At 35.6% G+C, this 23,807-nt stretch overlaps 1 protein-coding gene across 1 annotated transcript in view; it reads left to right on the top strand.

The window, feature by feature from the left end:
* Nucleotides 1–23,807, top strand: part of DCC (DCC netrin 1 receptor) — a 538,543-nt gene that overhangs the window by 510,897 nt on the left and 3,839 nt on the right. Inside the window, 1 exon segment of the mRNA XM_011362349.2 lies at nt 23,360–23,502. Within this exon segment, the coding sequence (XP_011360651.1) occupies nt 23,360–23,502 (143 nt within the window).

Raw genomic sequence — 23,807 nt, 5'->3', positions numbered from 1 at the left:
AGTAACATCTATATGATGTCTAAGAATATCAAATGGCAGAGGTGAGAATTAGAGTCTCCAGTCCCTAACGAGGGGTTCATTTTATTACCTCAGCTGGTATCCAGTGGGACTGAATGAGAGCTCCCTTTTGTTTCTGTTAGGGATTTGGGAAAGAGTAGGGAGCAGGAGAGGGAGAATAAAGAAGAAAAAGAGGAGCAAAAGGATGGGGGGATGAAATAGATGAGGGGGAGCAGGTGGAGGGTTAGAATCAGATAGATAGGATGAAAGATAGGTCAATAGATAAGTAGATATATAGAGTTAAAGAACGATGTAGTGCTTCAAATTATTTGGAATATTAGAATAATTCATAACTACCCTAGTATATGAGGCATAAGACAGTAAAGTTCATTGATTCTAAGTAAGTATAAGGGGCTCCCTTGACAGACACAGGCAGCTGGACCAGTCTGCCATTGTGCAAAGGCATTTGGTGAGCTTCTGTTACTCAGAGCCATACCCTCAGCAATTTTAGTCACTGCATTAGTACATAAACCTCATGATGACTGCAAAACCTAGGAAAAATAAGATTGCAATGATGAGTGTTATCTTTATATTAATATTAAGAATGTATCTTGTTCCTGGAATCACATTAATTGATTTGTGTGCATCGCCTCTGGTGTTCTCATCATTTACGTGGTATGTAGGATGAATGCTCAGCTACCAGGCCCTGCGAGATGGGGTGAGACACAGGAGGGATGCAGGATCCCTCGGTTTGAGATGCACACTGCACATCTGGCTTGGTATTCAGGATAGATGGCAGATTAATTGCAGCTGCTAATAATAGCTAACCCTTATTGAACATGTGCTATGTGACTGGAATGCTTCTAAAGACTTGTAATATTGCATTTGCTCCTCAAAACAACTTTGTGAAGTAGCTACTTTCTTAATCCTATTTTATGGATAAGGAAATTGTGACACAGAGGATTTAAGTAGCATATTTACGTCTTTATAAGTGGTGCATCTTTTTTCCCACTCTGATTGCAGAAAGTATGTGTTCTGAAAGTTTAGGAACTCATTCATACCTCTTATATCTAATTTGCTTAACAACAAAAAGAAAGAGTATTTTTAAAAAACTACAAAATTAAATTATTCTAAAACATAAAAAGAAAAAAATGGGCAAAATCTGAAATAATTCTGAGATGAGAAATATTTCCTGATGAACCTTTTTTTTAATTTGAGTTAGTATACAAAATCATTTGTTTTTTAGTTTCAAATGCACGATATAGTGATTTGACACTTTTATACCTTATAATGTGTTCACCCCACTAATTCCAGTAATCATCCGTCACCATGCAAACTTATCGTAATATTATAGACTATTTTCTGCTTCTTCACTCACATTTTAATGAAGAAAGGTAAGATATTTAGCTATCTTATGCTAAAGAACGATAATTTTAAAACATAAAAAAACTAAAGTGCTATAGTGCATTACACTGTTAACTATTCTCTCTACTTGCAAGTAAAGTTTTTTGTTTGTTTTTTTGTTTTTTGTTTTAGTAACTGTTTTACAGAGGGAAACAAGCTAAAAATGATACTCTGAAATCAATTTTAAATGAACATTTTACTGTGGTAGTAATGTTTGATTTAGAACACAAGATTTGGAAAAACTCAATGATAACAATGTGACCCAAAAGAACTCTAATTTTAGAAAGAACATCTTAACAATAGATAGAAAAAAAGAGCACTGGCATTGTAATTTACTAGTTATTATTTTCTTCTAGTTACAAAAATACTGAAGTTGCCTTTTAAAAAATCTGACACAATGTAGCATAAATCAGTATATTATGTCTTTAAAAGATTAGGAATAGAGTCCTTCTTCTATCTCTATACCTATTCTCTCAAATAACAAGCATATCTGAAGTACCATTCTCTGATCTCGTATCATGTGGGCAAGATCTCATTTTCTCTTATTCTCATTGTACATGTATCTGCCTTCTTTTGTTTTACTATCATTCTTTTTTTCATTTGAACTATTTCTTATATATTTTCTAATATCTGGGGCTTGAGTTTTGGGGTTGATTTTTCTTAGTTTCCCTTTAAATACCCCTCCCCCACTTACCTTGAGGCACACTCCACCATCACTTTGGAATTATTCAATGCCTTTTCCTTTCATGTTTCTCCTTCATTGTCTCCCTGTGATTCCTGTTCATTTCATAATGTCTTACCTCATGATTTTCAAATAAGTTCTTCCTGCATTGCTCCTGACACATGGTAAATAGTATGCTTTTAAGAAAGGGCTGATGTTTACTTATTCTAATAGAAAAAGAAAATTAGCAGACTGACAAATGTATTAGCTGTGACATTAACTACATGCTTCTCAGCCTAAAAGATGAAATACTTAGAGCTTTCAACAAATCTTAATTCTAAGAAAATCATTACTTTAGTCAAACTGATTGATGAAGTAAAGTCATTCTCTTGTCGGCGTTAAAAAAAAAATAGCTCAAATAATTTTTCTCTGGATTTCACAGTAAAGGTCTGCGTAATTACTAACAAATTTATCTTTACTTACCACGAAGTAATTACTTTGGAATATGGTAATATGAGGCATTGCTATAGTTTTTTAAAGATTATGCCACATGAGAAGCTCCTTCTGCTTTGAAACCATCGAAATTAAGATCAATGAGGAAGCTCTTTCCATGTTCAGATTCCCATGTGTGGTTTTTCATGGGCGTTATTGATCTGTGCCTCAGTTTGCCTTCCAACAAGACATGTGGAGCTACGATTTCAGCGTTTTTTTATGATATATAGACAACACATATTATGCAGTAATGATCTCCGTGGGGTGGCAGAGGATTTTGCAGTATTTCTATAGTAAGTGGTAATTAGAAAGTCACCCCATTGTCATCACGACTGAAATTCTACCTACCTGAAAACACAGATTCATCCCTTCATTTCTTTTTTTTCTTCCACCTGCTGAGTTAAAAATTCAGCTTACTAGACTCTAGGGTATTTTATGGTGTTTCTTAGGATTTTATCATCGCCTCATGATAAAGTGGTTCCGTTTCCTAATGCTTCATCGAGAGACGTGAATAACTGTGCCATCTTAACACATTTCAGGGAGGCTGCAGTTCCTGCACTTTGCAAATCACAGATGTGGACATGGAAGCGATTCGGCTTCATCCCCTTTCAGGTTAAATAGAAAATGTTTGATAGAGTGTTAGGCTTATGGCACTATAGATCTGACATAAATTCCACAAAGGACCAAGATAGGGTGTGTTTTTGTTTTTTTTTCCCCCTTCACTAGTGAAAATTCCTTTTAGCTGTGAAATGATCAGCTGCACTTTAAATGAACCTGGTTTAGGAGACCATTTGTCTTCTGGGGCTATAATTCTAAAGGGAGAGAAAATGTGACCTCTTAAATAGTGACTTTTATATCGGCGCACTGTTTCCAACATGAGCCCCTGGAGTTCCTGCATCTTTGTAAGGATGCATAAGTGCTATATTGCCCTTCATTTACACATTGCATTTCTATACATCTTTATTTATAAAAGCAAAAACCCAGAGCAGTCTCATCTTTTCAATCATCCATGGATCAATATGTCAGTGGACATGACAAGACCACAACTCACTTCGTTGTACTGCAAAATTGAGTTTGATTTTCCCTCTGCAAATTGTGGCATGTGCTTCAATTTGTCTGAGGACAGAGGACAAGAAGTGGGTGGTGGTGGCTGACAGTGGGCAGAAAAGGCATTTGATTTATATTTTATGGCTGGTTGGGAAATCATATGTTCCTGCTATAACCTTATTTTTTTGACAGGCCTCATTTCAGTAAATATGCTATCACACAAAACCGCCAATACAATAAATTCTATAATACATTAATACAATTGCTTTTCCTGAGCCACTTGTAGGCCATCGTTGGGGGTGTCCATCAAGGAAACCACATAAGTTTCCTTTATGCTGAAATCAGTCATTGGAAGAGGTCATGAGAGATCAGACATTCTTTAGCAGGTGAAACAAGAGGTCACTTTTCAGGCCAGACAGACCAAATAAATCACTGGCACAGCTAAATAGGAGAGATGTGGTGATTTGACATTACTGGAGCTGATACGAACAATCAATTCTAGAGTGACAAATTAGACTACTCCTGTTAAATTTCATCTTATATGTAACCTCATCTGCATATTGCTGTATATTGGTTTTGTTTTTGTTTTGGTTTTTGGTAGCTCCTTGAAATTGTCCTGTCCTCATTCCTAAATGATATATTTTTTCTAGATAGAATTGGATTCTCTTTGGTCTAATCATCCTAAAGTATCCTTTGATAAAAAGTAATTAAGTCAAATTTGCCTTATAGATTATCAATATTTGTGACTCTGGTACCTACCTAGTATTTTTTTTAAAGATAATATAATTTTATTTTTTTATTTTTTATTTTTTTATTTTTTAATTCAATATGATGACACTGGTTAACGAAATCCAATAAGTTACTGCCCATAGTTAGATTTCTTTCTGTCACCACACATTTGATCCTTTTACCCCATCTACCTGTCCCCTCCCCTCCACCGTCTAGTAACCACTAGTCTATTGTCCATGTCCATGAATCTCTGTTGTTTGTTGCTTTTAGATTTATATCCTACATATAAGTGATATCATGTGGTTTTCAACTTTTCCTGTCTGGCTTATTTCGCTTAGTGTGATTATCTCGAGATCCATCCATGTTGTCGCAAATGGCAGCATTTCATCTCCTCTTATAGCTGAGTAATATTCCATTGTATATATGTACCACAGCTTCTTTATCCAGTCATTTATTGTAGGACACTTAGGTTGCTTCCATGTCCTGGCCACCGTGAATAATGCTGCTATGAACGTCGGGGTGCATATATCTTTTGGGATATATGTTTTCAAGTCTTTGGGGTAAATACCCAGTAGAGAGATTGCTGAATGATATGCTACCTAGTATTTTAATAAATTATTATGTCCTCTGATATGGTGTTCAGTGTATAAATGAGAAAGAGCTCTGCTAATTATCTCAACAAGAGGAAAACAATTTCTAGAGGATTCTTTATGGGGAAGCCATGTGACTGTTGCCTCGTTTATAGATGACAAAGTTGAGACTTGAAAAGTTTAAGCAACTTGCCCAAGGCCAACAGTTGAGCGAATGGCCAAGTTTAAAGAATTCAAAGAAATATAACATTGAATAGAAAGAATTTTTTTAAGCTTTTTTATGATATGAACAGTTATTCTTGGATTTACTTCTGTTTTCTCTATAAGAGGTCTTCTTGGATAATCTTAATTATTAAATATCCCTCAGTAGGGATTGTTTTATGGCAGGTAGGTTGATTTAGTTTAGTATTTGAGTAAATGTTTTACTCCTTTATGTAGGTTGGATGGAGTAAATACATTATAGCAAGAGTAGTGACTAGCCAGGAGGTCTGAAATAGCTCCTATCTATCCTAGACCCACCTGACCAACCTGCCAATAGCCCTTAACAGGAAGGCAAGAACCAAGGAGCTGATACTTGCTGCTTTCAGCACCATGCACCTCAGATAGTCAGAGCTTTGGTATCCAATAGTAAAAATAAAGATGAGCAGAAGGAAGTGTAAACTGGAGATAAAAGTTAAGGCACATGAGAATACTGTCAGATTGTGCTTTAGAGAATGTGAGGGCCAATGAGAGTGAAAAATGAATGGCTGGTATTTTTTATAATTGCCAAAAAACTTTTGAGAAGAGGGAGTGAATGACCACAAATGAGTCAAAATTTGAGTCCTTGAGATAAAACTTTTGCCTAATTAAAAAATAAGAGAAAATATTGCCCCAGAAGATGTTAGATTATATATATAATTGAGGTTAATTGTCAACTTAGCATACAAGTAAACATGAAGGTTAAAATTTTGAGTTGCTATCTAGATAATCATAATTTTTTAAAAAAAATTCTGTTTTCACAACTTTGAATCTTAGCAGACTACATAATTTAAAACATATCATTTTATACTAAGGAGTGGGTGGCCTTGTGAATGACAGAGAAGGGTGAAAGAGTGAGCAATAAGTTGTTTTTATAGCAGAAAATATTTCTTTCCTATTTTCTAAGAACCTGATAGGTCACATGCTTAACTATTGCTGTATAGATTTTGTTATTTATGAACTATCATGGAGATCAAAGTGCTTTTTTAAAAACCAGCTTAGGTGAAATTAATAAAGTTAATGCTTTAATTTTTTCACCTTTTATAGTTTATTTAGGTCATTTCCAAGTGAATTCATGCCTACCTGAGAAGTAACTATAATCACTATTATCGATGCAGAGATAGATAGAGCGATGATTGAATAACTTGTAACTGTTCCAGAATCATGTGTCATTATTTTGGGGACCTTTTTGCAAACCTTACACATAATGGACACTCAATAAATATTTGTCGAATTGGTCAGAACAGAATAATAAAGGTAAGAGCCAAAACTTGAATTCAGGTCTTCAGTTTCAAGTTTAGTGATGATTATAGATGAAGCAAGTCAACTTGAGAGCCAGCAAAAGGATTACATATTGATGATAAAGGCAGATAAGATTAAATTATTTCCAAATTCACCACGATTTGACCATAAAATGCTAAGCGTTCAAAACTATGAATAACACCTTATGCTAAAGCTGAATTAAATTGCATAGAATGGAAAAACAATATGAAACTGCCATCCCTGGAAATTCTATTTAATAACTTAACTTTATGAAAATAAGCAGACATGCAGTGACATTCATAGTGCAGTGGAGAAGAATGACATTTACTTTGTTCATAAAAAGAGGGAGTGTGGCTCAGGGAAGGAGAGTCCTGTGGACTGTCTCTTCTTTTTGCCAGTTATGGCATTGACTTTACTCCCCTCCATTCCACTTATTCTCATCTGTGAAATTAGTCTTTCCTCTTTAAGTGGCATGAAACATATGAAATTCTAACCGTCTTAACTATTGCAGAAATAGGGTGGATATTTTCTCTGTACTTTTCCTTTGCTTTAGGAAATAGTATGAGTAAGAGGAAGATTTTCATTTTAATAAACATTCTAAGCAATTGACAGAATTCTCTATAGTTTATCAGTTAGTGTGAGGTTCCAATTGCTTTCTTTGGGATCAGGGAGACATTTTGAAACAAACATAAAGTGTTCACATAAACCTATGTTAATGGACTATTGAAAATGTGTTATGAAAAATCTAACACACTGAAAACAAATAAAAAAAAACTCTTTGATATTAATATGAAGTAAAAATTTAACCATGAGCAAACTATTTCTAAAGATATGACCTGTAATTTCTAAAAGGATGCACATTTAAAGCTCCCACTTCTTCTGAATGTTTATAACTTTTATCTTACTGGCAAAGACTTAACGAAGAATTTAAGTGCCATATTAAACATCTTGTGTGTTTCACAGTGTTGACTTTCATCGTAGGCTTGCAGGATTGATGTTCTTATTGGCAGAATGTATTTACCAGAATGTCGAGGTTCTCAGAAGAGAATGCCTTTATTTTTTGTGGTAAAAGGGACTTCAATAGGCTTTTTTTTTTTTTTTTTGGTGAAAAACAATGATAAGTAAGCCCAATTGATTTCCAAATAAGAGACATATTATGACATAATTGCACATAGAGGCTTATAGGAATAATGGAACTTTCAGTGACTGCTCTTTTCATATCTACTCCAAATTGCCTTCTTAAATTTTGTTCACATTTCCCATTATCTTATCCAGTTGCTTGCATTTTCCACTTCCATGGTCACCTGAGTCATGATTTTTAATGGACTCTTCATATATTAAACTACAAGAATGTGTTAGTGTAGTATACCTTCTAAGTATGAAATTGATTTAAAATCATAGTTATTTGTTTGTTTATTTGCTTTTTGGCTACTCTCTGGAGTGGTACCTTGGTTAATTAATAGAAACAGGCTACCTGTGCACGCAAATCTGAGCTGATGCCTACCACAGTTCATAACTAAATGTGGGACGGTATTACCACGTGACAAGGAAAATTCCACCAATCTTCTGGATCTCCTCACTGGCAGGAGCAAAGTGTGACTAGAAAAGTCCTTACTGGAGAAAAACCGCTAGGACCCAGCTCCCTGCTCGTTGGCTGGGTTAGCCTTGGGAAAATCATTTAACTTTGTGCTTCAATTTTCCACAAGTATAAATAGGAAAAGTAAAATATAGTCTGGAAAGGGCATGTTTCATTTTCTTTAAGGAATCAAAGCATGTAAATATGAATTATGCTAATTAAAAATGTTAGCACTGAATTCAGGAGCTTCTGATTTGATTCAATCTGGAAGCCACATTGCCTTATAAATTTGGCCCAGGGAAGTCTCCAATGCCTTAAATTAAGAAGCAGGGGGATAATGTGGAAGTGAGTTTAAAAGTACATTTTAACATTTCAATGGCTGGTGAAACCAGATCTAACTCTCCAATGTTATATTTCACCACAAGTATATACAACAGAAAAGGGGCAGCCAATGAAATGGGCCCTCGCGCAGAAGACAGAATGGTGAGCAAAAAAGTGCAGGACAACTGCTCAGAGCTGTCTGCATACTGTTTGCTGAGTCTACAGCACGTCATGGCCTCTTCCAACTGAACAGGCCTTTCTGAAATGATAAATTCACCTGACAGCCAGGAAGCTATCTCCTACCCACCCCCTTTAAATTGTCAAACTGCTTTAAATAGCGTTTCCCCTCCAACTTCTTAATCAGTGTCTCCACCAGTTGATATGTATGTTTGTTTCTCAAGCCCAATAAGGATGTATGTCCACTAGGTGCACAGATTAGGTGGTGACATGCCTGACTTCCTCTAGCTCATAAACACTGCATCTCCCGAATTGCTTCTCACCACGAACCAATTTACTGTGACTAAAGCCTATGGAATTTCCTAGATCTCACTTTAACTTCTGGCTTAACTATTCTCTGCACCAACCCTCTGCACAGAGAATAGCAAAGCAAAGAAGAGTATGAAGTGAGGAGCAGGAAGGGAGCTGTTAAAAGTAAGTAAAAGGCTATTTCTTATTGAATACATGTAAAACTTAACTGACGCCTTTGTCTTCTCCTTTACAAATAATGCATCGTGTTTTATTAAGACTGTTATAGTATGATTCATTTCCAAATGCGATTTGAGATGTAAATGTTTAATTTTAAACTTTCCATGGACATGACTATCTAAAGCAGGACTTCTCAAATTTTAGACACCTAGGAATCACCTGCAGATCTTATTTAAATGTAGGTCTTGACTTGGTGAATCTGGAGAAGAGCCTGAGATTCCGCATATCTAAGATTATTCCAGGCGATGTCGATGCTGCCCCTTCTGTAGATCACATCTTGAGTATACTGAGATTCTAGAACAGATCATGTATTTTTCACCTGGGAGAGCTTGTGGGTAACTCATAACTTTGGTAATTCATTTGAAGTTAAATTCACATTTTTCTGTGTGTCTGACGTGTGTGTGCATTTTCCTAGTGAGTAGGTTCATAACTTTCATTGGAGTTTCAAATTGTTCATTATCTGTAACAAGTTAAGGCTCACTTAACCTGCCATTTTGTTATTACCTTGCATTTAGGCTCAGGTAGGGAATGTAAACACCAAAGTCTGGTTTTGTTTCACTTTGGTTTTTGCCTGTTTCTTTGTTTGTTTGTTTGTTTTTCAAGACCAATTGCAAAAAATCTTTTGCAGAGATAACCTTCCAGGTTAGGAGCTAAGGCTAAGAGCTAAACACTTTTGCCCTGCTCAAAATAAATTCTGTAAAATTGTTATTCATCTTCTGTAGAAACACCTGGTGCCTTTGTGTACATGTTTTAATGCCTGATGAAGGAATTGGTTAGATTAGTATTTATACATGTCTTAAAAGAGGTCCCACTTCTGAAACTATCTCTTATTTTTATTGCCTAAATGAAAACTGATAGATAAAATCCAGAACTCTCGATGATAATTTTTCTTCAGAAGATGCACTCCTGTGGGATACTGAGATGTGTTGTCGTTTGAAGGGGGTCACCATAACCTGTCCTTTGCACCCCATGCCCAGTTTGCAGTGGAGAGCACTTTATATTTCCCCCAAATTATGACTTGTCATTCGATGAAAATTTGAGACCAGTGGCATAGCATATAAAATCTATAAAACATATATTTTGAAATATGTATGAATAGCATATAAAATATATAAAACATATTTTGAAATATGTATGAATAGCATATAAAATCTATAAAACATATATTTTGAAATTTTTCTGGTGTTAGTGAGGATAAATGAACATATAAATAATGACAATAAAAATCACAGAGAATGGGAGATAATTAAAAGAAATGTTCATGTAGTGAAGACATTGTATTATATAATATACTAAAAGATATCATCATAAATCATTTCCTGGATATAAAATAATTCTAAGGAGTAGATATGTGTTTGAGGAGGCTCGATTGTGGTAAAGAGGGAGTGGGAAAAATGAGAGTTTTTAAAGAAAAAAGACCCATTTCTTCAATAAATGAGCAATTAAAGTCTTCTTTCCCCTCACCCTCATCCTTCTGTGTCTTCTCCTACACACTTTCTTTTACGTTAAAAGTCCTCCTTCCCCATTAGATCTTCTGAATTTAAATGGAAACAGGTACTATACAGGAACCTACCAGTGCACGAGTATTTTAACTTGAGACATTCCAGATCAGAGAGAGGAATAATGAAAACACCGTACCCGAGTAAAGCACTTAAAAATTAATTTTTCTTGGGCTCTTGATGTTTTTAATGTTTGAGAATGTTCTGCACAGAAGCCTCATACTTAACCTCTCTCCCTGAATTCCTCGGTTAAACAGATGGTGCAGAATCCAGTTACTGAAAGCTGATCGGAGGCCAAACTCACCATTCGGGCACCATCCCTCTGTCCTCCAACTTCATTGCATTGCTGTCTCCCAGATGTCACACAATCAGAACCTTCTCTAATTCTTCCTGGGTCAAAGCTCAGATTTTACTTACTTATTCTTTACGTAGTATGATATTAATTAAATATTTCACACTTACATGCCTTATCTTCCCAAACCAACATTACTGTCATGACAGACACCAATTTTCAATATTCTTTAATATATAAACAATGAAGCCTAATAAGTGCTAATATGGGCCTGGTAGCTACTCAAGGAAAAACGAACTGATTCTAACCATGATGATAACATTTGCAAACTTTATTACTCATAATCACCATTAGCAAGCCCTCAGCCCTAAGTTTACTATCTCAGTGAATCTTCACAAAAATACCAAGAGAAAAGTATTATTTCTTCCTATTTACTCATGAGGAAACTTAGGATCAGAGCTAAAATAATTCATTCAGTGTCACATTATAGTGAAATGATAGGGCGAGGATTTGAACCTTGGACTTTCTGAAACCAAAGCCTGGTTTTCTGAACAACTATATTATAATACATATACATAAAGGATGCCAACGATTTATGAATAGTATGTCACAAATATTAAACATTCAACCTGTATTTTGGCATCTTCGTTAACATGTAAATATCTACATTGTAATTATTTTTCCAAAAGTATTCTAATGTTCTTCTATGGAATTTATAACCATGACACAATATTCCAGTTTATGCATTCACAAGAGGAAAAGAAAAAAATTGACTTTATTTCTGTGTTCTGTATATATTATTTACATTTCCATTGACTTTTATTTTGTCACACTTTTTTGGCTTCCTTTCCAATATGTATTGATTACATTTTTTCATACTTGAGTTGGCCCAACACATCCAACTGGAGAAAGTTTTATTTCTCAGTGGTGGACTAGAATAAATATCTATATAGTTGTCTCAAATCCAAGGATAATATAGACTTATTTATAACCCCAGTACAATATAGCCTACAGCCTATTTTTCAAAACTAGCTTCCAATAATTTTATAGATATGAAATATTCAGAACCCTCATGCTACAGAATATATTGAATATTTAAGAGTTTATGAAACATTGCATAGAAACATTTTTATCAAAAATAATTTCCCTTATGCCAGCATGAAGAGATCTTTTTCTTAGTCCAGCAAGACAAGGATTATTCAGAATTTTTTATTGATATTTAGTTTCACTGCAAATAATGAAGAATAAAATCTCAGTTAACTAGTATCTTTGGGGAATGGACTGTTCTCAGGAAATTGCATTTCTGGACAGCTCAAGGTACAATAGAAATCATTTTATAATACACAAATGTTTATCAGTTGCCAATTCTATGTTAGTTATAAACTAAGGACTGAGGAAAGTGCCATTTTGCACATACCTTTTCTTTAAATCCTGCACTATCTCTATAAAGTAGGCCATGCCAATTTATAGGGGATGAACCCAGAGCATTAAAGAATTGAATAACATCTCCAAGGTCACAGTTATTAAAAGGTAGGAACAGGATATAAGTCTACTTCTGCGTGACCATAATATTTATTCTCTTCCTCAAATGCTGGAGAATCACTAAAGTATACCAGAGTAAGTAAAGACCCAGAGATGAGAAAGTACAAGATGCTTTCAAAGTCTGCAGCTAAAGCAGCCTTTGTAGGAAGGATGATTTGATTTGTAGAGCAATTGTGAGATAATAAGCTAGAAAAAGGCAGAGTATGATGAACAAAAACAGAGCAGTGTTTTGAGGAGATCAAATGGTAAACCAAGATTGGGATAGAAAGTTGTGACGCAGATTGATGGCAGTGAGAATAGATGGAAGAGACAGCTGCTAGAGGTATCGCCCATAAGAAGAAACAGGTGACTGAGTGAATAATTGGATATGAAGAATGAAGGAGAAGGTGAGGTCCAAGGTAAGGTGACTCTGTTGTTTTAATCCTGTCTTTGGTAACATGGTTATAAACAAGCGGAAGTAGGAAGTGAGCTGAGAGGTCACACCTCAGAAGAAATGGGAGAATGGAAGACAGAGTGAAGAATGCTGGGAATGAAGGGGTAGTGGGACAGCCAAGTAGAAACGTATAGTGGATATGGGAAAGCATTACGCATTAGAGGGAAGTCACAACTGAAGTGAAGACTGGGTAATCATTCTTAGAGTTAAGAGTTTTAGCATATAGTAGACAGAATTAGATGACAACTCCAAGGGAAAGAATTTGAAGGGAAAACAAATTCGAAAACCGAAATTTAAGGACAATCTACATTTTATGATGGCGTAAAGAGCAGGTACTAGAGATAGAACAATGATAGTATAGTGTTACAAAAGCCAAGGAGGGAGAGCATTTCGAGGAAAAGATAGTTTTAAATATAATAGTTCCTTGATTGCCATAGATTTTTCTTCTCATATTTTATTATAAAAATATCAAATGCTCAGAAAAATCATACAGCGAACTCCTATATACTGACTACCTAGATTCTGTAATTAACATCTTTTCATAGTTCTTTGCCACATGCTTTTCATCTATTCATCTAAATGTTTGATGCATTTCAAAGGAAATTGTGGACAATAGATCACTTTACCTCTGACACTTCAGCAAGTATATAAAGATGCCATTGCCTTTGGAGCATACAATTGATTTCATTTTATAATTTTAAGGGGAAAAATAAAAACTACAATAATTGTATAAAATCACTTATAAAAAGTATTCTGATTTGGAGAGATTGCTATGACTCTTAGAACTGAGGAAGCATAATGACTTAACAAATCCCGTAGAGAAGTTTACAGGGCAGATACTCATTAGGCTGAAAAATTATGAGAGTATTAATGACCTTTATATCTGACATTTGTATAGATTGGTGAGGGCAAAAGCCAGGCGACTGAGAGCCAGGGTGAATAAATAAATAGCTGAAGTGCAAGTACAGACCACCCCTTCTTTCCTGTATTTTACGGCAGCAAAATACAGGAAAGAAGTTGGTCAGTGGCAAAAATAGTAATCTCACTTAAGTTGTTTTCCTCAGTGTTCTTTGTGGTGGAGTGGCAAAGGTGTTTAACTCTTACCGTCGCAAACATTTTAAATATATGACTATATGTCATTGAGTTAAGTTTCTTTGAGCTTTTGAAGTGTTCTTCTGCCTTGAAAATACTGTTCATGTTTTGCTTTGGTCAGTCTGTAGGATATACATGTAAAATTAGAAGAAATTGGGTTACTTTGGTAGTATACTAACCTCAGAATGTAAACTAACAGTTATATTTCTGGTTATACTGATTATATGTGTGTATGTATACATGTGTGCATACGTGTGTGTGTGTGTGTGTGTGTGTGTGTGTGTGTGTGTGTGATTTGATGACTTCTATTAAATATGAAAGCAGATAAAAAACAATTTCAGGATATGAAGAAATCTGATTCTGAATAATAAAGGCTTTACTATAAAAACAGAATCCTCTGTGGTAGTCAAATTGCCTTTATGAAGGAAAATATTTCCAATATTTACAAAGTAAATTGATTTTTTAAAGTGGAAATTATTATATTTACACAGCATGTGAAATATTTACCAGAAATGTAATCTATTGCATACAAATATGGCTGAATTTGGGTCATGATGACATTCTACACAGAGTACATAAGTACAAAAGTTGTGTAAGACAGACGTCTGGATTTCTGTACTGTTTCTGCATTTTCCTGATATTTCATGGAATAATATGGAAACTTTGCACAGTGTCATTTGTTCCTTTAAGAGCTGAGAGTGTAGTTGGTTTCTCTGAAGTTCGATCACTAGTATATCATCAAAAAAATGAGATAATAAAGGAGGGATTTTTAATCCTATTTTCCATGAAGAACAGAATTGACAGTTTTCTCCTTAGGAGCCCAGAACATCTAAATTGCAGTAACTATAAATAAAGTGCTCATTCCTGTTGCCTCTTGTTGCAAATAGGGTAGAGAAAGTTAGAAAGAAAATTAAAAAATAGATTTGAGAACAGGATGCAAATGTCTCTTTTATAACAAACTATCTAAAAATGATCTGGAATATCCATGAAATTGAGAGGCCCCATGTCTTTGACATTATATGCAAAAGAACACAGGAAGTCCAAGGAGACCTCGTAAAGTGAGTAATGGACTAATGTGGAATCATATTTCTACCTTGAATTTTGGGAGCATGCCAGGAAGCAATACAGATGTTTAGAGTTTGTAGTTTTGTCTTTGGTTTGTTTTGGTGATTTCTTAATATGTGGTCTAGGAACCCCAGAGAAGCATCAAGGAAGAAGGAGAATTACAGAACTGTCCTGATGACTTCATTCCTCGTAAACATTGATGATTTTCCTGAAACTTTTCTTATTATGTGAGGTTTCTAAATCAAGAAGGAGGATAGGCAGATTACGAGTGCAGAGTCTCTGTAGGCTCATCTGCTTGTTGTGGTTTTTGTCTGCCTCAGTCTTGTTTCCAGGAACAAATTTCGCAGAGTATGATGTCAGTTCCATCTGTATGAATTAGTTGCTGACTTAGGTCCTAAAGACAAAAAGACACATTAGACAATGTTTTTTGTCCTGGAAGGCTTCATATCCATGTTTTGCTTAGTCATTGTTTCCCCACATAAATTTCATGGATAACTATCAATTCTAGCACCTTTGAAATCCTTCTGTAAGACTCTCCTTTGCCCATTGTAAAATGCAAAATAAACACCTCCCTTATATACAGGATTTACATGGATTTGGAGCTATCTGGGACAATATTTAACTCATTTCTAACACACTGAGTCACTTCCTCCCCTCCAGTATTTTGAAAACTTCGCTATTTTCTTTACTTACTGTTGGGTAGCTTCTGATGTGCCCAGTAAATCCAAGACTTAGATTCCTATTTACAAAGGTATGAAGGTACAACAAACCACAAATAGATGGAACTAAGATAAATCATGTCATTATGATTGGGACTACTAGATCTTGGTATTATCTTAGGGGAGGAATTAAATTAGTTATTGGATTATTATTTAATTGTTCAAGCCAGTAAGGTGGATGCCTTGTAGCCTATAGAAAAAAGATGGCAAAAATATCAGCATCAGATGTGAAAAGTGTCCCAGGAAGCAAAAGCATCTCTCCTACCCAGGTTCAATGGTGACAGAGACTCATTTTTAGAAAAGCGCCCTTATATAGCCCTTTCTATCATTTATCTTTAAAAATGCAAACAAACCAAAGAAGGAAAAGATGATGAGCTACTTATAGTTTGTCACAGGTTAAACTATTGGATCATTTTCTATCATGGGGGTGGGGAAGATGTAGAACTCTTTGTAGCTCATGTGGGGTGTGTGCAACAAGAAAGCTGTGTGGACTGTGTGTGGGAAAAGTATCTCAAAAGAAGGGGTACAAGAAGAGAAAAGGTATTTGAAGACAATTTTCACCCTTTGCATTATTCAAACAAAGGCAAACTCTAAGACCATGTACTATACTTATTATTCTTTTCCAGGTCATCAGAAGTTTGTACTTCTGTGAGATGTTGACTTTTATATTTGCATTGGTTCACCACTTAGATAGGAACAAGTCTCCCTAGGATCAAGATAGAAAAGTGAGCAGGGATATGTTGATTTATTCTTTCTTCTACTTCTCTTCCATCGCACACTGTCACTGTCATCTTCTCTCCTTTTCCCTCACTCTCTCCTTCCCTTTCCAGCACTAAGCATGTCTTCTCCACTTCACTCTGCTTTCCATAAGTTCCTGTGTTATAGATTTTATTTTGGTTTTGTTTTCGTCTAAGAAAGACATATACTTTAACAATAATAGTAGTCAAACCCCACTTACCAGCTGAGTGACTTTGAGCAAGTCCTTTATCTTCTTTGAACTTTGACTTTCCACCCCCAGGAAAATAACGTATGTTTTAAAACTCTTGTTTTGAAGAACATGCAAGACAACGTAGGCAAAGGTATTACAGTCGTTTGTTTGCCTGTGGGAGAGGGAAAGGGTGCCTAAGTCTTAACTTTCTCCTCTGGGTTCTAATTCATGGAAATAATAGGGGAAAAGTACTGATAACCAAATGGGAATCAAGGAGCCCAGAGAATCATGGCCCTATGGAAGAAATGGGTATGAGTAGCTGAGAGGCCTCTTCCTTCCTCCCTGGTGACAAGACTACTGAGCTCACCAGCTGTGAGGTAGAACAGATAGTAGAGACCTACCTGGCCTGGTGGAGTCTGGCCTTGCTTTATTTGCTTTACAACTGCAGCCTTCAGAAAGTTCAAGGCCAGAGAGTTGGGGGCCTTCTATGTTACAGCAGCAGGCAAGTTTAAGAACTTGAGTAATACCTTTCATATGCTAATTCTATCTTCTCACCTGCACAGAGAGGTGACCCAATGAAAGTCACCTTACTTGTAACTCAGAGTAGTCCCCTCTTATACCTCACTGGGGGAAGAGTAGAAAGGGAAGAGAGATGGGCAGACCACATTAACATATCCTCAATGCTTCTTTTATCTTTGAAGAGAAACAGGTAAGTCAGAAGAACACAAAGCTTCTGTTCTCAGAACTGGCATTTAAATATGCTTATTTTAAAATATAATACTTATAGTAGACTAAATGCCTTAAAATTGAGGCCAAAACTTATGTTTGAAATTCTATCACTTATAAAGAATGCTTGAGGCTATTGTATCTAGATAAACATAGCTACTCTCTATTGTCCATTACTTGTGAACATGAAAAGGTAGAGAGTATTACCCAAAGTTTTCCCTATACACATCTATACATATGTCTTATTTCTTCCAGAACCTCAAAAACATTTTGCATATGAGAAGTATATACAACTACATGCATGACACTTCCACATTTTCACAGACAACCTGAGCACAGAGTAGTTGCTTAATAATAAAAACATGTGAGAATAATATTATAGTTCACATGGAAACTAGACCAAGAAAGGCTGTTTCATTTGTCAGCTGTCACAGAGTGAATCAGAGATAAAGAGGAGAACCCACGTATCTTCAAAGTTACCCATTTTCACTTTATTCTTAAGGGTGGAAGAATGAAAAATGAGATAGGAACTTTAAAAAAAAAGTAAGCAAGAATGTGAAAATTCATATTGAAATCAAAATCATGCTACACGCTAGCCTCAGGTTTGACCAGGTGTGACTGTTCACTCCATTCCTGCGGCAGCATCTAACATTTCTCACTAAGAATCATTTTAGTAGGGAGAAGAGCCCTCTGCAGGGAGATGCTAGCAGGAATCTGCACCTGGCAGTCATATATTATGTACCTAATGAGCAAACGGAGTGTTTAATAACTGTACTGAGAAAATAAAGCTTAAAACAGTAAATTCCTGCTGAGGCTGCTTATCTACACCTGATGCACACTGCCGGCCATCTCACAACTCCAGCATCATTTGTATTTTCTCTGCTTAGTGGGTCCTGCTGAGAAGAGTAGCATTAAAACCAAAGCAATGCTCACTTAATTAGTTGTATATCAGTGTAAACCCATTTATTTAGCATATCAACATCATGTGTTTCACCTACAGGTCACCTGAAACACTTCTTCTTCATGCACCCTGGGTAGGGAGAAATCTATAGTGGTTTCAGATTGAGCATTTGTAAATTTAAATCTTTCAATTAATCATGGATCATTTCAACTCATAGTAATTTAATACTGCTTATTTCTAGTTGAACTGTCTGTTGTTAGTTTGAAATCAAAAAAGCAAGACAACCATTGTCTTTGTTAATTCATTAATAATTTTAATAATTTTAAGAGAAAATGATTTTCTAGAAAAAACTTCTTTCTAGAAAACACCAGTGTAAAATCCAATTATTGTAACTTATGAGTTAAAGATTTACTTGCTGGAGATTTCTTAAGATTCATTTTTGCTAATGGATTAACTCATGCTTCCTGAATCTTAAGGAGAACAACAACAAAAAAATACAAATGTGAAGTTCGGTATAGTTAGAATAGCTATATTCTCCTTCCTTGTATAATTTTTGTAGCTAATAGCTTAAAAATAAATTGTTTAACCCTTATAGATATAAAAAATCAAGACTCAAAGAAATTAGGTTATTGGGCCAAAGTCACAAAATTAAACAAGCCTAGCCACTCCTAAGTCCCAGGCTAGGGCTCTGCCTCAATATTTAGATATATCATCATTCTGTCCTTGGAATTCATTGTGCAGATCATACATATTTTATTATCAAGGGAGAAAGAAGGAAATAATCCAGGAAATCCAAAACCTTTTGTCAGGGAGATCAGCTTGGTCTTTAAGATTGTAACCCCTCATCTCTCATTTGCTTACCTTCCTCTCTGAAAGTGACATGGGTTTTCTTGATCACATTCTGGAGATAAGTCTTCATATTTAGAAGTGATCACAGAGGATCTTGACTGCTAGGCTAAGATTATATCAAATTAGCAGCTGGGGCCCATGGAAAGGATTCTTTTAATTTCTGTCTTTCCTTTTCTTTTGCTTTCATATATTACTGTCTGATAAAGCTAGTAGACATTTCATTTAAATTATTCATATTTAGATTATCAACGTAATGCCACTCTCCAAAGAAGTCAATATGAAGTCTTCTTTGTAGGCTACTCCCTAGGTCTACAAAAAGAGGAAAAACTGTCAAAAATTCTGTCACTTCTTGACATTGAAGAAAAGGAGTTTAATATCTTAATTTTAAAGAAATTGTTTTTTGTTTTGTTTTGTTTTCTAATTAGTACTGTTTCCATTTGTTCTTTGGGAAGGTAGGATCATGGTTCTCTTCCAGTGTGTCGAAACACCACCAGGCACAGTAAAGTGTACCGTACCTTAAACGAGCCCATCCATGGAGAAAAAGCATGCAAAGAAGGGGGTCAGGGCTTCAAGAGCAAAGTGACTTTTAAATTGACTCCCAAGGGCAATATAGAAAAGTCCAGATAGCATCAGAGGAAGTTGGGCAAAGCCCCATGTGCAACTGAAATCCAGGAAGATTCTATAAGGAAGAAAGGGCTCAGTGTTCGTGGTCTCCCAGCAATATCAATTCATCAGCAGGTGAGAGGCAGAAAGATTGCTTCCAGCATCCTCTTCAGATTGGACCAAGCTCCTAGCCATCACTAATCCAAATGCAAGGTTATTATTCTGCTTTCTCACTTGAACAGAGTCCATGCCATGAAACTGGTTATTTTATATAAAGATGTTTGTTTGGTTTCAGTGGCATAGAAAATGCATTCAGGATTTAGGCTTTTGGGAAGGTCACTGGTAAGGTCTCAGGCATGAGGTAAAGGATTAAAGGCATGTCTTATAGACCAGTGGAAGAATAGGAAAGCAGACAAGAGAATCAGGACAGAAGCCAGTAACACATGGTGAACTACAAGTACCCAAAAGAAGGGAAAAGCACAGCCTGGTGAGCTTGTAGAGACCCAGGCTTCACCCGTGTCCAAGCTTAGAATGTCTGAGAAAATGCTGGATCTACCCAGATACTAACAGTGTAGTAGTGGTGGAGTTAGTGCACATCCAAGAGCTGACCCAGCATGTCAGCTTTCAAACACAGGATGTTTTCATGAGAATATGTGCTTTAAAACATCTGTTCCCTTTTTCTAAAGGGAAATTTTGAGACCGAAGTTGTCTTATTGGCTGTTGATAAATCTCTCTGGGAAATTTCCCTCACAGTCTGTTCTTTAACTTCTCATTCAGAAAAAGGAAAGAAAAACACTTAAGGCCACATAGTACACTACTAGACAAACCTTGCCAATAATGAACTCTACGAGACTATTTACATTCTTCTCCTGTACTGAAATTTTATTAAAATAATTCTCCCTTGATCTCTTAATCTCCAGGGACCTCAGTGTTCTCTCCGACAGAATAAAGGAAGGTCACTCAATGAACTCTGAGAGCCCCTGAGGTTCCAACATTCTAAGTTTCTTTGAATCTGTGAATATTACTTGAGAAAAGGCAGTCACTTGAGGTTTAAATTTTTTGTGTGGTCTTTGAGCCAAAACAGTGTCTACAATTCCTTTTGTAAAATGCACAGTGTCTCATATGTTGTTCAACACTCAGTTCTACATGTATAACTGTTGCCTGTACACTAGAGACAATCATTATAATGATCTTCTTCCTAATGGGTTTGAGCTGTAGTGCTCTGTAGGCATACCTGCATCATGTTGTCATAATAACCATGTTTCAGACAAGTATAATACACTCTGGATCTACCCAAGTGTTTAGGATCCTGGGCAGAAAATATATCATCAGAATATGTTTTTATAGTGAGAACTGTAATTTAATTTCTCTACGTGCAAAACTCCAAGAAAAAGTACTCAAATAAATATTAGGGGATTATATAGAACACTCTGATAAATTCTAAAAGAATCTTTATTTTTATATGTTTCCTAATATAAAACAGGCACAGGCCTGTTTGATTTTCCTACATGAAAAGCTATACCCGTGCCATTTAATTTTTCTTGGCATTCTCTTTGCAGATATCTAAGTTAAAGTGAATTGATTTGCAATATATGTTAGACACACATTGCATATGTTTGGTTAAAGGTTAAATTAAAAATTTTTTTGGAAATAGTTTATTTTAAAAAGTTAAAAATAAATGTAATAAGTAGATTTTGTCATCAAGAAAACCTGTCACAATTGTGGCAAAAATATATAGAGAAACGTAAAAGATATATACGGGAAGTGTTGTTAAAATGCAACTGCTTTATTAAACATAGGGAAGGAAGAGGTAGCTCATGGAATGTTCTAGGAGGAACAGCTTTCCATGGCAATTAAGCTAAACTCAGAACATTGTGAACATTCTAGAATGGAATGTAAACATAATTCAGAAAATGCAACGCAGAGTAGGAACTCAGTAGATCCATTCGCAGGCTTCACCAGTGCTCTGTGAAAATTCCTCTTTAAATTTTGTGCTTCTACTTAACTAATCATCTGCAGTATTAATGTGAATTACACACGTTGGAGCATCTGGAAGGCCACTGTACCGCATCGCTCTGCCAGGGTTTTTAGTGCCTGCCTTTGTATTTGGGTTTACAACTAAGTTGGCTCCAGGAACACTGCATTTATAGCTAGAGGCTAAAAGATAAAAGGATAGAGGTAGGCTTGATATACAAATGGTTTTTTCGCATTCCTTGAAGACCAGCCGGCATTTCATTCTCTGGAAGAATGAAGGTTTGCCTATTGTTCAACCAGAGAAAATTAGAAGTGAAAACTGAGCATATATGACAAATCCAAAATGACTCGTAACATTGGCAGTCAGTACCAAATTTCCATGGCTATTTTGTTTTAGCCCAACGGTCTATTCATCACATTAAATTATTAATGTTAATTTAAATTACACTGTTTGTATAAGACTTAGAGGTCACTCTCTAGTGATAAATCATTCCATCTGCAGATTTTTGGTCCTTGAAGGTTAAGGAAAGCATGAAATGATATAAATATGAAGGAATTACATGCTAGGCCATGCTATGAGAAAAGGTGTTTTTGTTAGGATTTATCATTTATTTTGCTTAGCATATAGCAAATTACCAGCCTACTAGATTATTTGCATTCATTTCCAATAAGCAAATGCCCCCTATTTCTCTGATTGTAGAATTTTTTTTTTAATTTTATTAACTAGAATTATGTTTTCCAAAGTATGGTCAATACAGCTTTTTCCCCCAAAATGCATAGTATGCCACTGGGATCGTTGGAATTCAGATATCGTCAGTGACGATAGAAAAGAACTGAGGCAAACTTCTTTCTGTGGTTCAGTTCAATACCTTCTATGCTGAGGTCCCGGTTACGATGATCAGAATGACAAAAGTCCTCAGGTATGTGAGGAACGCTAGCTGATTCCATAAGACTTTGTAAATTTTTTATTTTAGGCTATAGGGACAAAGTTATATTACTGCTCAAAGCTAAGCAGGATTTATAAGGCAAATTTCAGGCTCAAAAAGAAAAGGTAGCCATTGTTTAAAGCAGACAGAAATGTCATTTAGTAGAAAACCCGCAGTTCTTAAAATGACTTGCATGAACATTAGGATGTATTTTATTGAAAGAAACTATACTGACCAGTATAGAATAATATCTCTTTTTTTTCCAAAAGAGAATTAGTAATGAGATTCTATCAAGTTAGCCATGGAAGATTGGAAGATTTTTTTTTTTTTTAATATCTAATACTCATTTGTAGACTGGAGCAAACATTTCTTTTAACTGGACAAATATTCCTTGGTACTGTTAAAAACTTTAGGGCTTATGTAGGCGGGTTGGTATAGTGCTTTTGACCCAAAGCTGAGATTGGCACCGAAAGAGTTCACATGGCACTTCACAGAGTGTGATGAGCAGTCCGGAGCTCCCAGGTAACCTTTCACAGCGTCATCCGAAATCCTCTTGAAATTACACATGACTGGTGGGACTTCATCAAGAGAGCCCAAATCAGAATTTGTCTTCCACTCAGTAGAAATAAAATAAGCCCATTCATTGTGTCAGAATTCATCCCTAAACTGTAGAATGAACAAAAACCTAAAATCAATGCCAATCCACCAGATTTGGCTTATTACATGCTTGAGATTGATCCCCAGACTGTTTAGATATTATTTTCATTCCTCTGTGTTTTCTATTTCAGGGCCTACTCTTCCTAAGACTCATGTTAAAACAGCCTCTCTAGGGTTGGCTGGAAAGGCAAGATCTCCTTTGCTTCCTGTGTCTGTGCCAACAGCCCCTGAAGTATCTGAGGAGAGCCACAAACCAACAGAGGATCCAGCCAATGTAAGGCCGTCTTTGAGATTCATGCTGTGCCTCACGAAGCAGTGACTAGTACTGTGCAATTCAGTCTAAACCAACCAGGGCTCTCCATTAACCACAGGCCATTGTTGCTCTAATTGTCATTTGTTCTATTTTCTTACACTTGAATCTAAAAAAAAAAAATTAGAGATAAAATTATTTGAGGGATTTAGTTAAACTTAAAAGTAAATAAAGTCAATCTTAGAAATACAAGCAGATAGAATGTGTGACTTTCCATATATATGTGTATATGTATATATGTGTATGTGGTTATATATTTATATATATAC

The sequence above is a fragment of the Pteropus vampyrus genome, unplaced genomic scaffold (assembly GCF_000151845.1).
Source record: "Pteropus vampyrus isolate Shadow unplaced genomic scaffold, Pvam_2.0 Scaffold3, whole genome shotgun sequence".
Classification (NCBI taxonomy): domain Eukaryota; kingdom Metazoa; phylum Chordata; class Mammalia; order Chiroptera; family Pteropodidae; genus Pteropus; species Pteropus vampyrus.
The sequence above is the reverse complement of the archived record's forward strand: the minus strand, read 5'-3'. Positions and strand labels throughout refer to the sequence as shown.